Raw genomic sequence first — 23,566 nt, forward strand, 5'->3', positions numbered from 1 at the left:
GGCTGTGTAATATTTCATTGTGTATATATACCACATTGTCTTTACCCAGTTCACTTTCGATGGGCAGCATGGTTGGTTTGATGTTTTTACTATTGTGAACAATGCTGCAATAAACGTGTGTGCAGGTATCTTTTTTATAGAACGATTTGAGTTCCTCCGGGAATATTCCCAGAAGGGGGATTGTGGGGTCATATAGAAGGTCGATTTTTAGATCTTTTAAGAATCGTCACATTGTTTTCCTCAGAGGTTGCACGAGTTGATACTCCCACCAACAGTGTAGAAATGTTCCCTTTTCCTCACATCCTCTCCAACATCTGTTGTTTTTTGAGTTATCGATTGTGGTCATTCCGACTAGAGTTAAATCTTCTGCAATGTGGTCAGCCAGTTTTCCCAGCACCATGTACTGAACAAGTTCTCTTCTCCCCAGTGGTTGTTGATGGAGGCTTTCTCAAAGATGAGTTGATTGAGAAATTGAGGTTTTGCTTCCAGAATCTCTATCCTCTTCCAGTGGTCTATATGCCTGTTCTTGTACCAATACCAGGCTGTTTTGATTATTGCAGACTTATAGTAGAGTTTAAAGTCTGGAAGTATGATACTTCCCACTTTGTTTCTTTTGCTGAGGATTGTTTTGGCTATTCATGGTCTTTTATGCTTCCATATGAATTTCTGTACTGTCATTTCCAGGTCTGAGAAGAATGATGTTGGTGATTTAGTGAGTATTGCATTAAATCTGTAGACTGCCTTTGGTAGGATGGACATCTTAATGTTAATTCTTCCAATCCATGAGCATGAAATCTTTTTCCATTTGTTTGTGTCTTCTTTGATGTCTCTGAGCAGTGTTTTGTAGTTTTCATTGTAAAGGTTTTTCACTTCTCTGGTTAGAAATATGCCAAAGTATTTCATTTTTTTGTAGCTATTGTGAATGGGATTGTGCTTTTTATTTGGCTCTCTGTTTGTTGTTGGTGTATAAGAATGTGACTATTTTTTTCACGTTTGTTTTGTACCCTGAGACTTTACCAAAATCTTTTATCAGTGCAAGGTTTTTGACAGATTCTCTTGGGTTTTCAAGGTATAGGATCATGTCATCCACAAAGAGGGATAACCTAACTCCCTCTTTTCCTATTTGGATACACTTGATTTCCTCCTCTTGTCTGATTGCTCTTGCTAGGACTTCTAACACTGTGTTGACCAGGAGGAGTGAGAGTGGGCAGCCTTATCTTGTTCCAGTTTTCAGGGGAAATGGTTCCAATTTCTGTCCATTTAGCAGTATATTGGCTGTGAGTTTATCATCGATGGCTCTTACTACTTTGGAGTATGTTCCATCTATGTCTAGGTGTTCAAGGCTTTTTATAAGAAGGGCTGCCAGATTTTATCAAAAGCTTTTTCTGCATCTAATGATATAATCATATGGTTCTTGTTTTTATATTCGTTGATTTTTTTTTTTTTTTGAGTTGGAGTCTCACTCTGTCGCCCAGACTGGAGTGCAGTGTTCGCTCCCGGCCACCACAGCCTCGACCTGCTGGGCTCCGGCAATCCTTCCGCCTCAGCCTTCTGAGTAGCCGGAATTACAGGCAGGTGCTACCACGCCCGGCTTATTTTTTGATTTATTGTAGAGATGAGGGCTCACCAAGTTGCCAGGCGGGTCTCGAACCCGCGGGCTCAGGCAATCCGCTCACCTCAGCCTCCCAAAGGCGCGGAATTACAGGCTGAGCCACCGAGCCCGGCTCGTTGATGTTTTTAATTATGCTTATGGTCTTGTGGATGTTGGATGAGCCCTGAATCCCGGGGGTGAAACCTACATGGTCATGAATGATTTTGAGATGCATTGTTGGACCCAATTTACTAGAATCTTGTTGAGAATTTTTATATCTATGGAACTTACATTTTTAATAGATGATTTTGTTTGAAAGCCCATTAAGATTTGAGAGGTGCTGTGGCTGAAAGGGCCAGGAGACTCAAGTTCAAACCCCAGCTTCCCAAGCTGTGCAACTCTTAGCAAACGCTTCTTTTTTCTGAGATTCAATTTCTCCACCTGTCAAGTGTGGACAGGAATCTCCTCCTTCCAACTCACAGGTTGCCAGAGAGGATCAAAGGAAGTTAGACAGGTCCTCTGGGCACGAGCAGGTATGGACCCCAAGCATCCAGAGCTTCCAGCCACCAGAGTGGTGCTCTGTCCATGGAGGCTATACCCTGAAGAAGAGGGGCTGGACACAACCTCAACAAGAATGGAGGGCAGGGGTGTCCAGCAGATCCCCAGTCAGGGCTGCCTGGCATGCAGCTGGCACACTGAACGCACCGCCTGCTGCAGAGCCTGGGGCGGACGGCTGTTCGCAGGGGGCTGACTCAGTGTCAAGCCTGAGAGTGACCACAGAGGGAAGGCGGGGGCAGACCCAGATTTCAAGGCTAAGAGGAAAAGATCACAGCAGAGAGGGTTCTGACACAGCACATCGGTCCCACCCCTCCCAGGCTAAAAACCCAGTCTGAGCCCAGATGGAGGGCACTTTCCAAGAGGCAGAGATCCTGAGGGTTCCCATGCTGCTTGACACAGCACACTTCCATTCACTCTATATGGAGACCCCGCTGTGCGCCAAGGGCTGTGTAAGTTCAGGATAGACCCTTCCTTTCATCGAGAGCCACAGTCTAAAAAGAAAAAAATAATAAATCAAGCAAGATGTCAAACATGAAGGAAAAAAGGCAACTCAATTTAGATTCTCTTTTCCTGGAAGAAATATGAAGTATTCAACTCTCAGGATTTTTAAATTAAGAGCAAGAAACATAAGACTTCATTCGATAAATATAACAAACACTTTAAAATACACTTCTGTTTTCTATTTCAACAGTGTGGAGAAGGCCCAGCCCAGAGGTCTCATGGGAACAATCTGTCTTAGACGAGATGATGCCACGGGCAGAGGGACGGGTCTGACACCCACCCTCCTGGCCATCTACCACCTGCCCATTCTCACACCCAGCTCAGTCTCCAACGGGCAGGACACCTGCTAGACACTGAAGGAAGGAGGGAAGGAGCCCCTGCCCCCAAGAGGGGCCATCTAGTGGGAACTGTGATATGAGAACACACACACAGCCCCCAGCAGAGAAGACAGCAGAGGATCCCAAGAACCATGCGAGGAGGGGAGGTAAACTGGGGACGATCCAGCAAACAGCAGAGACATCACAAACCGCCACAGGACAAAGCCAAGGCTTCGAGGAGAGGGGGAGTGCCCTTGGGGAGGACTTGAACGTGCAGAAAAGGTGAAGGGGCATCTGGGTACGAGGCAGGGGATGGGCAGGCGCACAAAGCCAGGGTGCTCGGGACGGGTGAAGGAACGAGATGGAGTTCCACATGGCTGGTTCTGTGGGACATCGAGGGGAGGGGAGAGAAGCTGAAGGATGGTTCCTGGTGAGGGGGGGAAGAGCTGGCATTGAGGAAAGGGAGCATGTGCCCCCACAAGCCTGGATGCAGTAGGCGGGGCTCGGGTGGGGGTCACCTAGGCCAGGCTGGCCTCCGGGACAGTGCCTGTCCCCGAGCACGGCTGATCGGGAAGGAGGCCACGCTTAGAAGATCCTGGTCCCATGGTAAAGCTGCTTCCAGCTTCATGCCGAGGGCAAGGGCCGTGGCTGTGGACCTGAGGGCGAGGTCTAAGGAGAAGCTCCGTGGAGGGAATGGTAGATGGGCCTGGCTGAGAGCACCACTGAGTTGGTGTGAGGACAACTTGGCATTTTCAACATAGGGACGTGTAGCTACATTTCACTGGGTCCCGGAAAGCTGCAGCTGCCCAAGCCAGGATGCCTTTCCAGGACAAAAGCACATCCCAGACGTAACTCTCGGGCCGAGCTCTGTGCCGAGTGGAGATGGAAGCCAAACATCTGGATTTCAGCAGCTGCCCGAGTCCCCTCTGGAAAGAAAGGACTGCAGATGCGTTGTTGGACGCAATTTACTAGACCCCAGCACATCAGGAGAGTGGGGGGGGGTCTAAACTCCCAGGAGAAAGCTCTCTGAGGGAATGACTGGGAACGCATGGAAGAAGGCAGGAGCAGAGGTGTCCTAGGGGCCACCACCCCTCAATCACACCGTGGAGGCACAGGGCTCCCTTTCGCACTCAGATCCCAGACTGACAGACAGCTGGGAAGCCCTCCCCCGTGTCCTTTCCAGATAAGGAAGAAAGGACAGTTGTCAGTTATACCCATGCCCTCTAGCTGTGACTCTGCCTGTATCTTCTCTGAAATCTTATCCTAAAAAAATAAGCCTGCTCCTTAACTAAGCCTCTTCATCTTCTTCCTCTCTCCAGTCATCCTTTTGGGTCTCAGAATCTTGAATTATTCACGCTGACCTGTCTCAGCTCATCAGCCCTCCATAATTTGATACAAATCAGGGCGGAGCAGCATTGAACCCAGCGGCCCGGCATTCCTGAAGCAACCTGGTACAAACAGAGGCCGGTCCAAAACGATGAATGCTCACCCTGCCCGTAACTGCACTTTATGATGGGAACTCCTCTGCCTTCACTTTTATGAATCATCTTCACAGCGATTCCTTACTGCCTCTGGGTGACAGCACTGTTCCCATCTTAGACAGGCCTGTCTTAGCAGGGCCCAGGGGATCACTTAGGCAGTCCCTCTGCAGCGCACTCTGGCAACTCTTTGACCCTGCTGTCTCTCCCAGGGAAATAAACCCAAATGCTGGAAAAGCTAATTTAATTGCAAATAGGTTCACCTGGGCGTTGCTTTTTTTTTTTTTTAAATCAGGATTTATTGAGAGGACAGACAAGCTCCCAGAGTGGGAGGGCACCCACGGCAGTTGCCCTACTGAGTGTTCTTGATGCAACAGCAAAATATTACAAGCTCTCTAAATAGGCCACGAAAGGAACAAGTACACTGATTTGGAGCACAACCATGCTACTGCTACTGCGCTATGCCTAGATGCCACAGACTGGCCCACTAGGTTGGTTAATTCATTTAGTTTAGTAAGTTATTTAAAAATACAGGCAAGTGTAAATATCTTGCTTAAATACAATAAGCAAGATGAGAGATTTTAGGCATGACATGACCACATCCCTGTTCAACACACGCTATACATGAGCATATTCTCCCATGCCAAGAATGCAATACCACCCAATGCTGACAGTGATTATGTCAGCATGGTGGAACTGGTTGGTTGTTTTTTGTACCTTCAGGTATATTCATAAATGTGTACAAATATGTATAAAGCTATTAACTGCAGTGTTTCTAGAGTAGCATAAGACTGGAAATGACTCGATATCTATCAATAGGTGATGACTAGATATTGGAATTCCCTGTAGTCATTAGAAAGAATGGGAGCAGATCTATGTGCCCCAATAGAGAACAATCTCTAAAGTAACAAAACAAGACCCAGAAGAGTGTATTCAGTATGCTTCTCTTTATGTCTAGAAGAAATCAAGGGTCAAGGGGAGGGATGTATACACATAAACATGAATATAAACGTGTGTCTGTGTGTATATCCACGCATGTGTGTACGTGTACCTATATCTGGGAGGGGGCTGGAGAACAGGACCCCAGTGGTGTGAGATGTGCTTTTTCCCTGGAGATCTGAATTCCTGGAGTACATGTGACATTTTATAAAACTTTATGAACTTTTTTGGGGGGTTCTGAACCAAAATGGACTGGTTAACTTTCTCTCCCACTGGACTAGCCCAGCAGCACTGTTTCCTCCTCTATGGCCAAAATTCTGGCCACTGTTGAGACCTTTGTGACTCTGTGCCATGCCACCTAAGACCATATCCTCCACCTCTTGTCCTCTAAACACCTGCCAGCGAATTGGATTATCTCAGGGAGGTGGAGTCATTCCAAAGGAGGAGGAGAAGGTCTTAGGGCAGCCAACCTTCCAGGACACCTGCCCCAGGTGGCACCGCAGGGCCCCGTCCACAAACAGAGCTACTTATTTGCAAATGGTTTAAGTTCTACAGAACACTCTCCACATGCCATTCCCAGTTGATCTTCACCAGTCAAGGACATATGCAGTGACATCTCCATTTTAGAGCTGAGCACACTTAAAAGGAGAAGTTCAGAAGAGGTGAAATGGATTGCCTGATTCCACCCAGCTGGGAAATGACAGATCGAACATTTGCAAAAGTCTATGCATTCCCACTAGTGTTGTGGAATGGAAGAGAAGGTGCTAGAAGCACATGCTTTTCCTTTTTTGGTGTTCAAACTCTTGCCTTGGCCTCCCAAAGTGCTGGGGTTACAGGTGTAAGCCACTGCATCTGGTCAAACCTTTGCAAATCAAACACTGCCCACCCTTAAGTCTTCCCTAAATCCTTTCTGCTGCATTTCAATTAAATTTTCTATTGTTTCTAACCACCTGATTCAGAGCTGTGCCACTGTGTACTCCTGAAATTCCAAAGACAGGGCCAGAACATGATGAGTGGACTTGAGGCCAGCCAATCAATGCCTGCCTGCAGAGGCCAGGTGGGGTGGAAGGGGCTCAGATGCTGCTAGTTCTCTTGTTTTCCCTTTGCTCTGGTGAGAAGGTTTCACCTTCCACTTTCTCCCTGTTTGAATTAGAATGTCCCTAACTAGTCACATCATTGTATTTTGAGAGCAGATAATGTATTTCCTTAGTTTCCCAGGTTCGTAGATAAAGAGAAATTTCACCAGGGTGGATCATACCCTGAGCCTCACCAAGACTGGATTTAGATCATGATTTAGATCATGGAAGTTAGGGCTTCTGAGCTGATGAGATGAGATGGATGTTGCCGCGGGATGAGACCTTGGGGAACCTTGGCTGTGACGGACTGAATGTAATCTGCATTTGAGATAGACCTGAATCTTCGGGGGTCAGAGTATGGACTGTGTAGGCAGAATACTATCCCTTAAAATGACCGCACCCTAACCCCGGAATCTATAAATATATCACATTTCATGGCAAAAGAGACTTTGCAGGTGGACCCAAAGTTTCAAAGGCTATGAGTGGGAGATTATCCCTGATAATCTGGGTGAGCCCAATCTAATCACATGGGTCCTTAAAAGCAGAGAACTTTCTCTGGTTGGAGTCAGATTCAGAATGTGATTCAACTCGTCATGGATGGAGAGGGTCATGTGGACAGTGTGAGAAAGAAGGCAGGTGGCCACTAAGAAAAAAGACCAGCCTCTGCTGAGAGCCAGCAGGGGCACAAGACCCTTAGCCCGACATGGGATGAAAGTCAGCCACCAATCTGAACGAGTGTAGATGTACTTTCTCGTTCACAGGCTGCAAACAAAAGCCCAGGCCAGTCGACAGCTTGATTCTGGCCTTGTGAGACCTTAAGCATGACAGCTTGATTCTGGCCTTGTGAGACCTGACTGAGCCCACTGGACTTCTAACCACAGAACCCTAAGATGAGAAAGAAATGGCTGTTCTTTCGAGCCACTAAATTTAAGGTAAATTAACTAGGGCAGCAACAAAAATGAATATGTCACCTCAGACTCAGAATAGCTCTAAGAAATCACTTAACCAAACCCTTCTTTTTGTTTTTCTGGGTTTTTTTTTGTTGTTGTTGTTGTTTTTTTGAGTTGGAGTCTCACTCTGTCACCCAGACTGGAGTGCAGTGGCCGCTCCCGGCCACCGCAGCCTCGACCTGCTGGGCCCTGGCAATCCTTCCACCTCAGCCTTCCGCTTCTTTTTGTAAATGGGGGAAACTAAGGCCCAGAAATAGGAACACAACAAACAGGTACACAGCAAGCAGCAGAGAGCCAAAAGGCCCACATGTGGAACCAGGACCCTTTCTGGGCCTGTTCTTACCCTCAGAGGGTGACCCAGGGCTCTGAGCCCAAAACCAAACTGTGAAACACAATGAACACCTTTGTGAATGACCACACTTGATTGCTGTAGTCACAGTGATTCACAGAGACCCTGAAAACATTTCCCAGCCTGTCTCTACCTCTGTGGGAGGAGTGGCCTAGACTTGATACAACAACCAGCTGGTCCTCAGGCCGGAGGGACAGGGCAGATGCAGGATTCTAAACACCACAAAACCTAGAGGCCAGTTCTCCGGCCAATGCCGCCTAAATGCCTCCTTGCCCCTAGCTATTAGCCGTAAGTGGCCTATTCAAAGAACTTATGTGTGCATGTCACCAAGGCATGTGGATTGGCAGCACCTGGAGAATGAGACTTCTGTAAGCCAGTGGCGGCCTCTCCCGGGATAACTATGAGGCAGCCCAGATCCCAGCCTCAAAGAGGCTGTTAGCTCACACCCTATCCATCTCTACCTGCAGGGTTGCGAGCCTTCTACCCAATCCCAGGTAGTTCTCGTGAAAGCTGAGAAGCACAAGGGACAGGCCAGTGAAGTCGGCAAGGGCACGGGGTGGGGGTGAGCCCAGGCTGGGAGTCTTGGCCCCCAGGCTGGCCTGCCGACCAACGTTCTCAGCCCCTGCTTTGACTCTTATGCCAGATCTGCAAGCGTGGGGCTTAAACTCTCACCTTCTTTCTGTCCCCCATCTCTGTGACAGTTTGGCCACCTTGTGTTTGCCCTAGATCATGGTGCACTCCAGACCCTTCATATGCAGGTGCCCTTGTGTTTGTGGTCCCTTCTGTTTAGTATGGCCGTCTCTCCCTCTTCACTTGGCAAACTTACGCGCCCTTTGAGTCCAGCCCAAACGTCCATTTTAACCCTGCAAACTCCTCAGGGAAGCCTTTTCTTCGAGTTAGAAACTTGAAAGATTGTGTGACTCCCTCACCATGTGGCTGAGAAGGCGATGGAGTGGGTGAGCCCGGGGTGTGGTGCAGGCGTGGAGTGTGACCTGCCCAGGCGGGAAGTGAGGGCTTTGGCCCAGCACACCTTGACGTCACTACAGGCACCTCAGGCTTCCTGCCTCTTTCAGGGCAGAGCTGGCAGGAGAAAGGGCATAAGCAACTGGGCATGGTGGCTCACGCCTGCAATTCCAGCACTTTGGGAGGTGTAGGCAAGAGGACTGCCTAAGCCCAGGGTTTCGAGACCAACCTGGGCAACTTGGTGAGACCTCATCTCTCCAATAAATCAAAAAATTAGCCGGGCATAGTGGCACACACCTCTAGTTCCAGCTACTTGGGAGACTGAGGCCAAAGAATTGCCTGAGCCCAGGAGGTCAAGGCTGAGGTAGCCATAAGCATGCCACTGCACTCCAGCCTGGGTGAAAGAGTGAGACCCCAACTCAAAAAAAGAAAAAAGAAAAGAAAAAGAAAGGAAGAAAGGACATGGGCTCAAAGCCTTTTCCTGACCCTCTCCCATCAACTCTCTCTAGCAAGTTAACTCCCTCATATTTGAAGACAAAGCCCAAGACTCATGTTCTCAGAGGTCTTCTCCGGACACAAATAAGTCATGGCCCTGTTGGAAGTTCTTCTAACTCTAGTGCCCCCGACACAGCTGAATTTAGATGAGTAACTGTGCAACCAGGTCGTTCATGCTGTCTCCCGGGCAGACTGCTAACCCAGTGAGGGCAGGGCTGTGGCCTGGCCAGCCTCTCCCGACCTCCAGTTGCCAGCGCCCCGGTGGAGCTGGCAAGGATCAATGCCAGGCAGGTTCTATAAGGGTGGGTGTAGAACGTATCTGTTTATTTAACCCTTCAGTCTCCAGAATACATCTGTCTATTTAATCCTTCAGCCTCCAGAATACATCTGTCTGTTTAACCAACTTCTACTGAGTATCGGTCGGGCCCCAGGCCCTACGAGAGTGCTGGGGACACAGGGAGGAGCTGTCTGTGTGATGTGTGGGCTCACAATGCAGGAAGGGAGGCAGTTACGTAAACAACATGGGAGGACAGATTCTGCCCAGAGGACAAAGGGGAAAGTGATCAACTCCTGGGTGGAGGAGGGGTTGGTGAGGGTGGTGGACTCCCTGCTAGAGCCTGAGGGGCCCTTCCAGCATTTAGTGTGGAGTCGGAAAGGCCCGTGAGAGTGGCATGCCCTTCCTCCCTTTCCCCATGGTCCTCCTCCCATCATCCTCCTGTGTTAGTGAGGGCAGCAGATGGGCTGGGTGATCAAGGAACCAAGGCACTTCTCCCTTCCCCTCCCCTCCCTGGGCCTCCAGTTTCTCCTCTGTAAAGTGAGGGGGTTCAGACAGTCCAGGTGGAATCCCGAACCTTCCTCCTCAAGGCTGGGAGCCAGGGAGAGTCAAAGAAAACTCCGAAGTTGGGCAGAGGGCTGCAAAGCACAAACATTTCTTCACTCGCAGTGCTGCTGGGTGGAGACCCTGAGGCCTCCTGGAGTCTGGAGGCTGGTCCGGTCTGGGGATGGGGAAAGCCTTCTCTTCCCTGAGGCTGAGCAGCTGCCTCAACTCTGATCCTCGCTAAGCCACTGACTCACTCTGCAGCTCTGCACCAGCCCTGACCTCTGGCCTCTGGCCAGCAAGGAAACTTGGGTTGGGACCAGGGACCTCCCTGGAAACCAGATGCAGCATCCACAGAGTGTCCAGGAGGGGGCGTGGCCCAGAACAATCCCCAGCCCCATGACGTCACCCTCCTTCCTTGTTATCACTGGAGAAAAGCAGGTGGGGCCCACGGCCCACCACACCCTGTCCCAGGTCAGTCCCAGGGACTCAGCTCCTTGTGTGGCACGCACGCGTAGGGGCTTCACAGCAGGTGGCCTGGGTCCTGAGCCCAACTCTGCCACTTGCCAGCTGTGTGGCTTTCCGCTCTTCATCTCCGGCCCTGTCCTGGTAGTTCCCAAACACTAGTCTTACAGGGGCCCCTCCTCAGATCTCTTCCTCATCTTGGGCACAATCATAATGCAACAACAATCACATTCACTGAGAACTGTCTGTACTCCAGGCCCTGCACCAAGCACCTGGCACGGGCTCCCCTTGACTGCTAGATGCTTGTCACTGCCTATTATTCCCATTTTGCAGTCAAGGAAACTGAGACGCATTCTGGAAAATGGCTTATCCAAGGTCTCACATGGAAAATAACCACCTGTTCTTCTGAAGGTCTTTGCCTAACTGTTCCTTTAATTGGTGCCTACTCCAAAAGGTCGCAAGAGTCGAGGGATCTATCAAGTATGGAAAAGCTTTGCAAGCTGTAACGTGTAGTGCACAAGTATAAGGCTACCACATTTTTTTTTTTTTTTTTGAGTTGGAGTCTCACTCTGTCACCCAGACTGGAGTGCAATGGCCGCTCCCGGCCACCGCAGCCTCGACCTGCTGGGCTCCGGCGATCCTTCCACCTCAGCCTTTCGAGTAGCTGGAACTACAGGTGCGCGCTACCACGCCCGGCTAATTTTTTATTTGTTGTAGAGATGAGGTCTTGTCAACTTGCCCAGGCGGGTCTCGAACCCGCGGGCTCAGGCAATCCACTCACCTCGGCCTCCCAAAGTGCTGGGATTACAGGCTGAGCCACCAAGCCCAGCCATGGCTGCCACATTAAGATTCCACGGCTTCCTGACCTTTCTGGGTTTTGCAGTACAGTTTCTGACCCACACAAAAAGTCTCCTGGACAGCCTCTGCGACCACAGTGCCCCCCTCTGCCCATACTCTCTGTGAGAGTGACTCATACCCCCTCAGGTGGGGCAACTCTTGCCAGCAAGAAGCACTGCTCGGTCCTCCTGTGTGCCTGTGGGTCTCGGACTGTCTGGGTGCCTCCTCTGCTGGGTGCCTTCTCTGGACAGTGTACAATGAGTGTCCACTTGCTTAGAGCCACACAATCAGGGAGTGGTAGAAAGCCATAAAGAATTGCACGCACTGTTGCAGTGGCAAAAAGATGACAGTATGCAGAAGGTGAATGCTTCCTTCTCCCCTGGCTACGCTCTGGCCCACAGGGAGTGTATTATCTGGGCTCACAGTACTTCAGGTTAACAGGACAAAAAACCCATGCTCATTTCTGAGTGATGCATTAATGTGTTCCATCTGGTTCCTCGAGGAGGCCCAAGACTGCCTTGCAGCCTCGGTTTCCTCACCTGTGAAACGGGACTGGTCCCACATGGCAGTTGGGAGGGTGAATGCCATAACACACATAAGACAATGGCAGACTGCTGTGCCTGGGAGTGTGGCTTCCTGTCCCCATTAACACTGTTGACTCCATTCTCATCAAACAGAAGGTGAGGGGGTCTTATAATCCAGGAGCTTATGATCCAGTAGTTACTGACCCTCTAAACCGCTTACCTGCCACACTTATGGCTTCTCTCCCTCAGCAGAACAAAAGACTTGGCTTTGGAAGATGGGCAGGAGCCACTGTTTTTCTGCCTACCCTGGCAGAAGGCACAGGGTTCTGTAAACCTCTGATTGAATTATAGGTGAAACAGACATAAATATGTATACCCAACAAAGAGCTCTTATTAAAAGAAGGCTTCCCAGGCTGTATGAGATGAGGTGGGGTTTTCAAACCGCATTCCTCTGAAACCCTGGTTTCTCGGGTGGTTGAGGATTCATAATGGCCTGCCTTGAATGCTACAGTGTTAATAAGAACAGCTAAAATGTATTATGCACTCACAACGTGCCAAGCTCTTGCTAAATTATTTGCAAGCATTAACTAACTTTCTCAGTCCTCACAACTTCTTGAGGTAGCTAATGTCATCTCTCCTGTTTTTAACAGATGAGGAGGCTGAGGCCCCAGAGAGGTTATGTAATTTGCTCAAAGACACACAGCTGGCAAGTGGTAGGGCTGGGATTTGAACGCACCCTTTTCAACAGGTGAGTCTTTTGGCATTTTAGAAGACCCACGTAAAGTGGGCACTGGCCATGAAAACTATGTTTCACTATACCGGGAGGTGCCTTTGCAACGGGCCTCAGCTGATACTGAATCTTCCTACAGTCTCCTCAGGCCTCTCTAGCCTTGGGGTCTGGAACTCTTTTGGGGGCTGCTGAGGCAGTAGCTACAGCAGACCACATGCTTCCTTAAAACTCTGTCTGCCCAGCCAAAAATGACCCCAAGACTTTCTGGCCTGTGCAAGTCACAAGAGCCTCAGGATAGATTCTGCTGTCCTTTCCACTTTTGCTTAATTACTGTTCATGATGGGAAGCTCACGGCTTCACAGGAGAGTCCTGCTGGACACATCTCTCAGTGTAACAAAGTCTCACTATTAACAGAGAATTGCAGAACTTAAGATTCCTGAGCAGACTCGGTAAGGCAGGATTTTTTTAAAGTGAGTGTGTGTATGTGTGTGTGTGTGTCTTATTTTCTTAATTAAAATCATGTAAGAAGGCCTGAAATTTCCAGTTTTTGGGTCATGCCTTGACCTGGAGAAACTTCCCTGGGCTCTGTCCAGGGCTCTCAACCAACCTCGTGCGTGTAGAGAATGGGTCTGTTTACATAGAGACCGGCCACATCATCCCGAAAAACAATCTCGGCTCTGAGACACTCTTCTCACAGGAGAACAGCCAAGGTCAGGCATCTCCGAGACAGGCAAGCACCGCCGTTCTCAGCTGGAAGCACACAATTCCCTGACACATGGCTGGGCACTGCCTTCATCTTATGAAGGCCAGGCAGTCTTGGGGCCTTCTCGGGGAACCAGATGAAACACATTAATGCATCACTCAGAAATGAACATGGGTTTTTTGTCCTGTTGACCTGGAGTACTGTGAGCCCAAATAATACTCCCCATGGGCCAGAGCGTAGCCAGGCGAGAAGGGAGCATTCACCTTCTGCATACTATCATCTTTTTGCCACTGCAACAGTGTGTGCAATTCTTTATGGCTTTCTACCACTCCCTGGCTGTGTGGCTCTAAGCAAGTGGACAGTCATAGTACGCTGTCCAGTTCTGAACACCTAGATTAGGGATATTTCCATTCTGAAGATTCACACCCCATTGTGTATCCTGACTTTGGAGGGTCAACTCCAGTTGGGGAGGTCTCAAAGGGGCGAACCAGAAGGAGGGAAGAACCCACACCTACAGATATTTTCCTTCTGGTCCTACCTCCAACACTCTACCAGCCTACAAGTCACGGCACCACCCTGAACCTCAGTTTTCTCTTCTATTAAAAAGATCAAACTGAATACCCCCAAAGAGACGTTCAGCAAATTAAATGCAAGGATGCATGAAAAGTGAGAATGAACTTTGCAGCATAACTGAGAGCATGGCTACTAGAAACTGCTGGGGGTAAGATTCTGGCTTCTGCTGCCGACCAAGAGTGTGGTCTTGGGTCCTCAACCTCTTTGTACCTCAGATCCTTATGTGCTGAGTATAAATAAAAAACAGTATTTAGGCCTATCCACATTTTGGGAGGCTGAGGCGGGAGGACTGTCTGAGCCCAGGAGTTTGAGACCAGCCTAGGCAACACAGTGAGACCTCACCTCTAGAAAACATTTTTAAAAACTACAGATGCACACGGTGGCATGCATCTGTAGTCCCAGCTACTTGGGAGGCTGAGGCAGAAGGATTGCCTGAACCCAGGAGTTCAAGGCTGCAGTGAGCCATGACTGTGCCACTACACTCCAGTCAGAGAGACAGAATGAGACCTCCACTCAAACAAACAAACAAAAAACAGTAACTACATCTGGGGTGGTTTTTAAGGTGAACTGAGTAGACACATACGGAGGGTTGAAGACTGCGCCTGGCATGCTGCTAGCACTCAGTACAACCTCCAGTCAGCAATGTGTGTCTGCCTTGGCTCCTGGCAGCATACACAGTAGTTGTGAAATCTGACAAAGCCTTTGTGCATGCCTCACGACAGCATAGTGATGATGAGACCGTCGTATCTACTTACAGGCAAGGAAACCAAGGCTCAGATCAGAGGACAAGGTCAGGGCAGAGCGGGACTTGAGCTCACATTCCCCTTGTTGTGCCACACTGCTTCTCTGATTCTGTCGTCTGTCCCCACCAAACACCATCGACCACCGTGAGGACCCCTCTACCAGAAGTCCCAGACTGGCCAGAGCTCTGGTTTATTCTGCTCTGAGCCACAGTGCTATAGCCATGGCTGGACCATCACCACACTACAGAGACCGAAGATATTAAGTCCTGTTGTCATGCCTCGATCCCTTGATGTTTAGACATGCTTAGCCACCTTTCTGTGATGGCTTCTTTCCCCTCATTTCCCCCCACACAGCTGACAATAATTGTGCTTGAGTACTTGGCTGATCACAGCACCTCCCTGCTCTAAAACCTTCAATAGCTCTCTACTGCTCAGGACCAAATCGATTCACATAGGGAGCACAAATCCAAATTCAGCAAATTCCCAGGGGTATTATCCTCACCCTGCCCCTGGTACGCCTGGGCCAGTTTCCTTGCGGGTCTCTGGACCACCGCCATCTTCTGTAAAGAGCACTCAGATGGGGGAACTCAGAACCACTGGTGCCAAACAGTTCCAGAGCAGTCACAGGTGGGAGAGAACTGAGACCCAAATGATCAAAATCCCACAGCCAACAGCAGACCTGAGCTCTAAGTCCAAGCCTCTTCACACCTTGAGAACCACTCTGAACGGCAAATAGTCTTTGCTGTAGTTTCAAATCACTGGCTGACCTGACCCTGAACATCCAAGCCCAGTTAAGCCATCTGAGGTGTCCCGATGGTCCAACCATTCCTGGGTCCTGGCACTTCCTCCTGCGGCGCCTCATTCAAGTGACATCTAAGCCTTTTATAAAGACGCCACCTCCCATCTCCCACCACTCTCCCCATCGCCTTCTGCATCCACCCATGCCTGCCTCCCTGCCTCCCACAAGTCCCACAAGGGCCTCCAGCCTCCGGACACGGGGCCTTGTCCCTGCGGTTCCCTCTGCCTGGAATGTTCTTCCCCCTGAGGATGTCTGATCATCATTCAAGTTTCACTCAAGTTCATCTCCTCAGAGAAGCCTTCCCTGACCACCCTGTCTCCGATGTTCCTTCCACCAGGCACTTTTGTTTTTCATTGAGCAGTTCTTTTTTTATTCTTTTTTGTAAACTAGAATGATCGTGTTTGCTTATGAGTTTGCTTAGGATCTGGCCCTTCCCAGCAGCAGAATGGCTCTGCCAGGGCAGGGACCTTGTCTGACCAGTCATCACCATATTCCCCAGCTCAGAGAGCAGCACCCTGCATAGTGGACACTTAATACGTGTTTACTAAAGTAATGCATGCAACGTGGAGACAATGCTTCTCTTTGGCTGTGCCCTATACCTGATATGCTCACCCCCATTTGACAGGCAGGGAAAAGTGAGGCCCAAATACAAGGGGGACCTACAAAACCCCAGAATTTATGTATAAAAGATTGTGTATTTATTCTTCCGTGTTTAAACTCCAGTCCCCCTCAAAGTACCCTCCGTCTGATGCAATACACCTATCGAGATGCTTTTCCTACTGCTCAAAACAGTTTTTGAACTCGTCAATTTTCGATGCCTTTTAGTGCTTCTGCTGTTTTTTGTTTCACCTCTTCCACATCAGCAAAACGTTTCCCTTTGAGGACTTTTTACATTCGGGGAAACAAAAAAAAAAGATGCTGAGGGAAAGATTGGGTGAATAGGGAGGGTAGGGCATGGAGTCATGCGGTCTGTGGCCAAAAACTGCTGAAAGTTCAGTACAGTGTGGACAGGTGTGTTGTTATGGTGGAAGAACCAGTTACCTGTTTGCCACATCTTGGAATGTTTTTTCTGTAAGTCGTGATGCAATTTTCTCAAAACTTCCAGATAAAAACTTTGGTTGGCCAGGCTCGGTGGCTTAGCCTGTAATCCTAGCACTTTGGGAGGCTGAGACGAGTGGATTGCCTGAGCCTGCAGGTTCAAGACCAGCCCAGGAAACTTGGCAAGACCTCGTCTCTACAATAAATCAAAAATTAGCCAGGCGTGGTAGCACGCGCCTATAGTTCCTGCTGCTTGGAAGGCTGAGGCAGAAGGATCGCCGGAGCCCAGCAGGTCAACGCTGGGGTGACTGTGAGTGTGCTACTGCACTCCAGCCTGGGCAACAGAGTGAGACCTCTAACTCAACAACGACAACAACAAAAAATCTTTAGTTGACCATTTGATCTGGAGGGACAAATTCCAAGTATAGTACAAGGGGCCCACCTACCAAAAGATAATTCTGGGATTTTTCTGGGGGGTCCCCCTCATACATGAAGGATTTCCAGACTTGGGTTGGAACAAAGGTCTCACCCCTCTTTGCGGGCTCAGCTGGTCAGGAAGAGCTGCTGCTGACACTTCCCCAAAGAACCCCAACAACAAGGCTGTCGTCTATTAGCGAGAATTCTTTCCATGCCTCCCACAGAGGGAAACCCTGATTTTATGAAGGTAAAATCACATTGTGATTAACACTTAATCAGGATCTCGTCTACATTATAGCTCCGCAAATTTGAAAAAAACGTATAGTTGGGGGTCTTAATATCATGCTACTGATGTTACCAATAAGTGTGTTCTTGACACAATTTTCTTATTAGGGCCCTTCCCTGTAAATTTTATTGCATTTAATTAAAAATTATTGCTAAAAGAAACAGCAGCAGATGGTCTTATTTTAAGTCAGAAAATTAAAAACTGAGTATTCTCATCAGTCAATTTCAACGAGAAGCACAGCCGCATACATTAGGATGTGATGATTTTGGGATTATAATAATTTTTATGGCATTTCTAGGTCCTTTCGACAAAACTTAATGAAAGCTCTGCATGAGTTCATTTGTCAAAACCTAATAATAACAGGAAGGCTCCTGGGTGACAGATAGATACAGAGATACCAACGAACACTGCGGCTAGGACATGCCCGAAATCCAGCCATGTGGCTCTTGGCTCCAGCCCTGTTCTCAGCAGAAGGCTTGGTGGCAACCCTGCTGTATCCACCAAGGATTTACAGTGGTGGCTGTAAGTCACCTTTCTTTTGCAATGATGTTATTTGTTGCTGCAGCACTGCCTACAGTAGTTTTAAAAAAGAGTCAGGTTTCTCTCTCTCAGGGAATCACTTCAGTAAAACATCTACCACGGTTTAAGGATGAGGGGGGCACACTGGCAGGTGGGGAGAATGGGGAGGCTCTCATGCTGGATTCTGTGCTGGCTCTTTCAGAGTTGTTTTATTTATTTATTTTTTTTAAGTTGGAGTCTCACTCTGTTGCCCGAACTGGAGTGCAGTGGCCGCTCCCGGCCACCGCAGCCTTGACCTGCTGGGCTCCGGCGATCCTTCAGCCTCAGCCTTCTGAGTAGCCGGAATTACAGGTGCACGCTACCACGCCCGGCTGATTTTTTGATTTTATTGTAGAGATGAGGTCTCGCCTGCCCAGGCAGGTCTCGAACCCGCGGGCTCAGGCAATCCACTCACCTCAGCCTCCCAAAGGCGCGGGATTACAGGCTGAGCCACCGAGCCTAGCTTCTTTCAGAGTTTTAACTGCAGTTGCTGTCCGTGGTCTAGAATGCCCACACCATTACCTGCCCCAACGTTACTACCTGTCTCGTCTGCTTTGACTTTTATTTTAAAGACCCAATTCTTACTATTTCTTGCTACTCCTTTTACTGGAAACTACTTCAAGAATCTTGCATTTATCTGGGACCAGACAGACTGTAAAAGACAAAGAGGATGAGAGGAGAAATGCAAAAGCAAACACACTCTGGAGTCCATCTACGCTGGAGAACGAGCCGCGGTGCATGTCCTGGAGGCAGAACCCCACTCCACCTCCCCCTGCGGCTGCAGCCCTCGCTTGGTTGTCCTCATCCGACAGGACCACTGCCATGGCCTCCTAACTAATCTCCTTGCTCCCCATCTCGCCACCCCTCCAACCTCCTCCCTGCCAACCACGTATCCACATCCATGCACAATGTTCATCACAGAACTCCCCTGTTGAAAAATCACCATGAGGCGTGGTGTGGTGGCTCACACCTGCAATCCCAGCACTTGGCAAGGCTGAGGCAGGAGGATTGCTTAAGCTCAGGAGTTCGAGACCAGCCTAGGCAACATAGCGAGACCTCGACTCTACACAAAATTAAAAAATTAGCCAGGTGTGGTGGTGCACACCTATAGTCCCAGCTACTTGGGAGGCTGGGCCAGGAGGACCCCCTGAGTCTTGACCCTGAGGTCAAGGCTGTGGTGAGTCATGAGCATGCCACTGCACTCCACCCTGGGCAACAGAGTGAACCCCAACTAAAAAACAAACAGGGGAACAAAGAAAGAAGGAACCATGAGCACCCCCTGCCCAGGGGATGACATACAGGTCCATGGAGCTGACACACAAGGTGCTCTCTGTTGGGCCCGGCCGCCTTCCCAACTCTAGCTTACAACCACACCTGCTCAGCCCCGTCCCCCAGGTCCTCTCACCTCCAGAGCCCTGCACAGGCATTTTCTCCTCCTGGTCTGTCCTCATCCTGAACCCCTGCTCCCCTATCAAGATTCGCCTCCCACGGCCTGCAGGTAGTGAAGGCTCCCCGCTGCAGTCTAGATCACGACCAGCCGAGCTCTCACGACCACTCTGCCTATCTTTCTCCTCAGCCAGTCTGAAAGTGACTGAGCACAGGGACCGCCACACCTCTACACGCTAGAACAGCAGCTGATAGTCACAGATGCTCAAAGAACGCCAGCAGAGTGCATGGGTGTGTTAGTTGGGCCACACAGGAGTCTAGGGTAAAAGTGGGAAATTAGAAAGAGATGGCATCTGAGTTCAGTTCTTACACCTGTCAACTCAATCTCCTCCATGCCCGCAGATGATGTGACCTGTTTTCCAGAATAAAGGAGTCAATGTACCTTCTGGAAAAAGATGGCGTCATCTTCACCGGAGTCACATTTCTCACGTTTTTCATTTTTATCTTCCCTCCACATCAAAGCCGACTATTCCTGCAGTATCCACTCAAGAGCCACCTTGTTCAGGATGCCCTTCCACCTGCCTCTGGACTGCTACTCTTTGGATCCTAAGGCTTTTCCACTGTGCATTTTAGTGACTTGGGTCTAAGGCCCTTCCAGCCCCCAGATTTTCAGTCCATGGAGGCTAGTGGTGGTACCTGGTCTACCTCTCTCTCCTTCTGAGGCAGGCATAGCTAGCACAGTTTAGAAGCAGTCAGGCAAGTCTAACTTAGAGCAGGGTAAGTGTTCAGACATTTTTCTTATCTGTACCCAACCTTCACCTGACTGACCAGGTATATCAGATCTGACCACCTTGTGGGTTGAAATGTGAAACTACCAGTGCAGTAAATGGCAGAAACAATAGGAATTACCCCAAACACAGATATGACATTCTAAGAAAAGGCCAAATCTAGTTAGCAACTTTCCTTATTTAGAAGACCCTTGTGACCTTAGAAGTTTCAGAGATGGTTTCATGACTAAATACCCGTAGCCCACCACTATTAGCTCATGGTTTGCTTAATAATCATTGTAAAAGTATATAAAGTTTCTTGTCAAAAGCAAGCACGTCCTCTCTCTTTTTTTTTTTTTAGTTGGAGTCTCACTCTGTCACCCAGGTTGGAGTGCAGTGGCACACTCACCACCAACCCAGCATCAACCTGCCGGGCTCCAGAGATGCTTCCGCCTCAGCCTTCCAATTAGCTAGAATCACAGGCACATACTACCATACCTGGCTAATTTTTAAAAATTTATTGTAGAGACAAGGTCCTACCAAATTGCCCAGGCTGGTCTCAAACCTGCAAACTCAGGCAATCCACTAGCCTCAGCCTCCCAAAGTGCTGAGCCACCGAGCCCAGCCAACATGTGCCCTCTCTTAAGGCCACCCATGCTCTTTCTTGAGTATGCCTCTTTCTTTGTAATAAACTCTTAAACTATTCTTTAGACTTGCTCTGAAATTCTTTTCTGTGGCAAAGTCGAAGAACCCATGGAGCAACACACAGCACCCCACCCAGGCATCGTTCCACACATCACTCGGCACAACTCCTCACCCAGAAAAACTCATTTCTCACATGATATCATCAGTTAGCCGAAACACTCACCCTCGCTCGCACCCCGTTCTCATACACACACTGTGTAATGTGGACAAACCACAGACTCCTGTTCATGTCATCAAGCTGCATCCCTATAAGACACAGCTCTGTGACCACCTGGACTGGCCAGAGAGAACCCTGAAGTGTGGGCCCTCAGATCATCCACTGCTCTCTCTACTGGGCACACGCACTGGCGAGCTAGTGCTCCCGGGTAGGCCGAACCATCTGAGGTTCCCTAATGAGCAGTGATCCTAAATAGCTGGCATGCTCCAAAGCAGGAGCTCTGGGCTGCTCCAGGCACAGCTGGCCACAGGAGGGCAGAGGTCCCCACTGTGGCCCAGAAGAAAAGAAAGGCGCCCGACACTCATTATCCATTCTAGGAAAGCGCATATCATGGATGAGCTGCAAGCAGAGCAACAAACCCACCAAACACCAGAAAAGAAAGGAGGGCATCCTTCCACGCTTCCTTGAGGTCCTGGACCAGTAAGCAAGCGTCTTGGGATGGCTGTGCTACCCTGTCTCCTACAAGGAAGATGCTGGCCAGCCATTGGATGAAGAACACCAGAGGACGTGGCACGTCTTGACCTGGGAAAACAGGGAGTAGCAGGAGCAGCACAGGGCTGAGAGTCAGAAGGTCTGGGCTCCAACCTTGGTTCGGCCACTTGCTAACTGTGTGACAGAAGGCAGTTCATACCACTTCACTGGGCCTCAGTCTTCTCCTCTGGAAAATGGGGACTGGAAATTCCTACCTAAGCAGCTACAAGTTATAAGTGAAATAACAGCTGCAGTCATAATCATAGAGATAGGCATTTTTATTATGATTTCGGAATCACAAAACCCCTGGCCCTGCTGTCCTTGGTGTATGAGGTGGCTAATGACTCTAAATCAATCCTGCCGGGCTGTTGTCTGCAGCCCTGAATCCACCTCTTGGGGGAGTCCGAGGTAAGGCTAATGCTACATCCATGGCCAAAGCTTGCAAAGTCACAACCCCGGTTTTACCAATGTGATGTGATCCCCTCAACACTTGAGTCAAGCACATGCAGGACGGTCGTGTGTGTGTGGGGGGGGCAGACATCTCTCGCAGTGAAAGGAACCAGATTCTCCCCCTCAAATTCCACACTTTTGGTATCAAATTCAACTCCTGCATCCATCACAATGTTACCTTGATTGTGTCCCTTAATAACAGCTAATGCTTACTGATAACTTTACTACATATTGCATTAGCTCATTGAGTCTGAATGACATCCCAAGGCACGTACAATGATCAACCCCTTCTAGGAGTACAGATAAAGATACTGAGGCACACAGAGGTCAGTAACTTATCCTGGGTCACACAGACAATCAGTGGTGGACTGTAGGCAGAAACCCAGGCGGCTCGGCTCAAAGGCCTACGTGCTTAGCCTCAGTGCTCTCACAGGCTCTCCTTAGGCCACGGTGCCCTCATCTATAAACATAAAAAGCCACCATAAATGAATGGAGAAATGAGAAAATGCCAGTACAGCAGCATGTGACTGCTGGGCGCATGGACACCATCTGTAAAACTCTTCTAACTTAACAGTAAGTTTGGCTGTTTTCAAAAGCAAGTGCCAGGGGGCCGTGGACTCACTCAGGGATATGTGCTAATGTGCAGTGCCAACTGATTAACGCAGACTCACCATCATGCAAAACATAAACCGACATATGATGACAGGGATTCAGATGAGACAAACCAGTGTGTGCAGCATTTTACATAAAACGTCTATTTAATAAGTGTATACAAAGCACCCAGCACTGTGTTGCTGAAACAGGAACTTGATCGGTGACAGTTCTTTCTTCTTGTGGTGCTCAAAATCACCAACTCAGCCACATGCATTTATTAAGCTTCTAGTGTGTACCCAGCATATTGGGTGCTGTGGAGTACTCAGAAGGAAAGACCAGGTTTCCCTAGCCAAGACTACTGACTGTCTTAGGACAGAAGACATCCTACTTGGAAAGTAAGGGTGCTGGACTAGATCTCTGCTGATATATATATACATATGTATATATATTTTTTTGCTTGAGGGTCAATTCAGGAATAAAAGAAGGTTTTGGAGACGTATTTTAAACTAAAGGATGGCAAAATCTTTTTTGTATACCACAGAAAAAATTTACATAGGTAACAATGTACACATTTTATTTTATGAAATCAAAGATCGTTGCTGGACACTGTGGCTCACGCCTATAATTCCCAGCACTTTGGGAAGCAAGAGGATTGCCTGAGCCTATGGGTTCAAAACCAGCCTGCGCAACTTGGTGAGACCTCATCTCTATAATAAATCAAAAACTTAGCTGTGTATGGTGGCGTGTACCTGTAGTTCCTGCTACTTGGAAGGCTGAGGTGGAAGGATCACCTGAGCCCAGCAGGTCGAGGATGGGGTAGCCGTGAGTGTGCCACTGCTCTCCAGTCTGGGCAACACAGTGAGACTCCAACTCAAAAAAAAAAAAAACACATACACACATAAATAAATAAATAAATAAATTTTAATAATATCATTGCAGCTACTAAGATGCTACTGTCTGTGTCTACACATCTCAAGGAGTAACTGAATAGAAGAAACTTCACAATCATCCATTAGAATCTGAGTTGCTGCTCACCCAGCGTAGGGGTCTCCAAGGGCTCTCTGAATCCTATTATACACTCTGTGTTTCCTGGAGGGAGGTACGCTTAGTGAAAAAGGACTTGCATTTAAATAGCACCAAATCACACCATGAGAACTACTTCCTTCTCAGGCCCTTTGGAGCCTTCTGATTACACCAAGTAGAAAGTCTCAGCCGGGCTCGGTGGCTCAGTCTGTAATCCTGCGCCTTGGGAGGCTGAGGTGAGTGGAT

At 48.9% G+C, this 23,566-nt stretch overlaps 1 protein-coding gene across 1 annotated transcript in view; it reads right to left on the minus strand.

Moving 5' to 3' along the window:
• Window positions 1-2,216: 2,216 nt before the first annotated feature.
• LOC103264798 (FYVE, RhoGEF and PH domain-containing protein 5-like) overlaps window positions 2,217-23,566 on the minus strand; it is a 28,650-nt gene continuing 7,300 nt past the window's right edge. The window contains exons 2-7 of the mRNA XM_021714715.1: window positions 21,146-21,304; window positions 20,729-20,841; window positions 19,464-19,505; window positions 19,113-19,329; window positions 3,178-3,394; window positions 2,217-2,355 (exon numbers count right to left, since the gene is read on the minus strand). Coding sequence (XP_021570390.1) covers window positions 2,217-2,355; window positions 3,178-3,394; window positions 19,113-19,329; window positions 19,464-19,505; window positions 20,729-20,841; window positions 21,146-21,304 — 887 coding nt within the window. The remainder of the gene's footprint in view (window positions 2,356-3,177; window positions 3,395-19,112; window positions 19,330-19,463; window positions 19,506-20,728; window positions 20,842-21,145; window positions 21,305-23,566) is intronic.

This window comes from Carlito syrichta, unplaced genomic scaffold (genome assembly GCF_000164805.1).
Source record: "Carlito syrichta isolate Samal-C Ts95f unplaced genomic scaffold, Tarsius_syrichta-2.0.1 Scaffold305726, whole genome shotgun sequence".
Taxonomy (NCBI): Eukaryota; Metazoa; Chordata; class Mammalia; order Primates; family Tarsiidae; genus Carlito; species Carlito syrichta.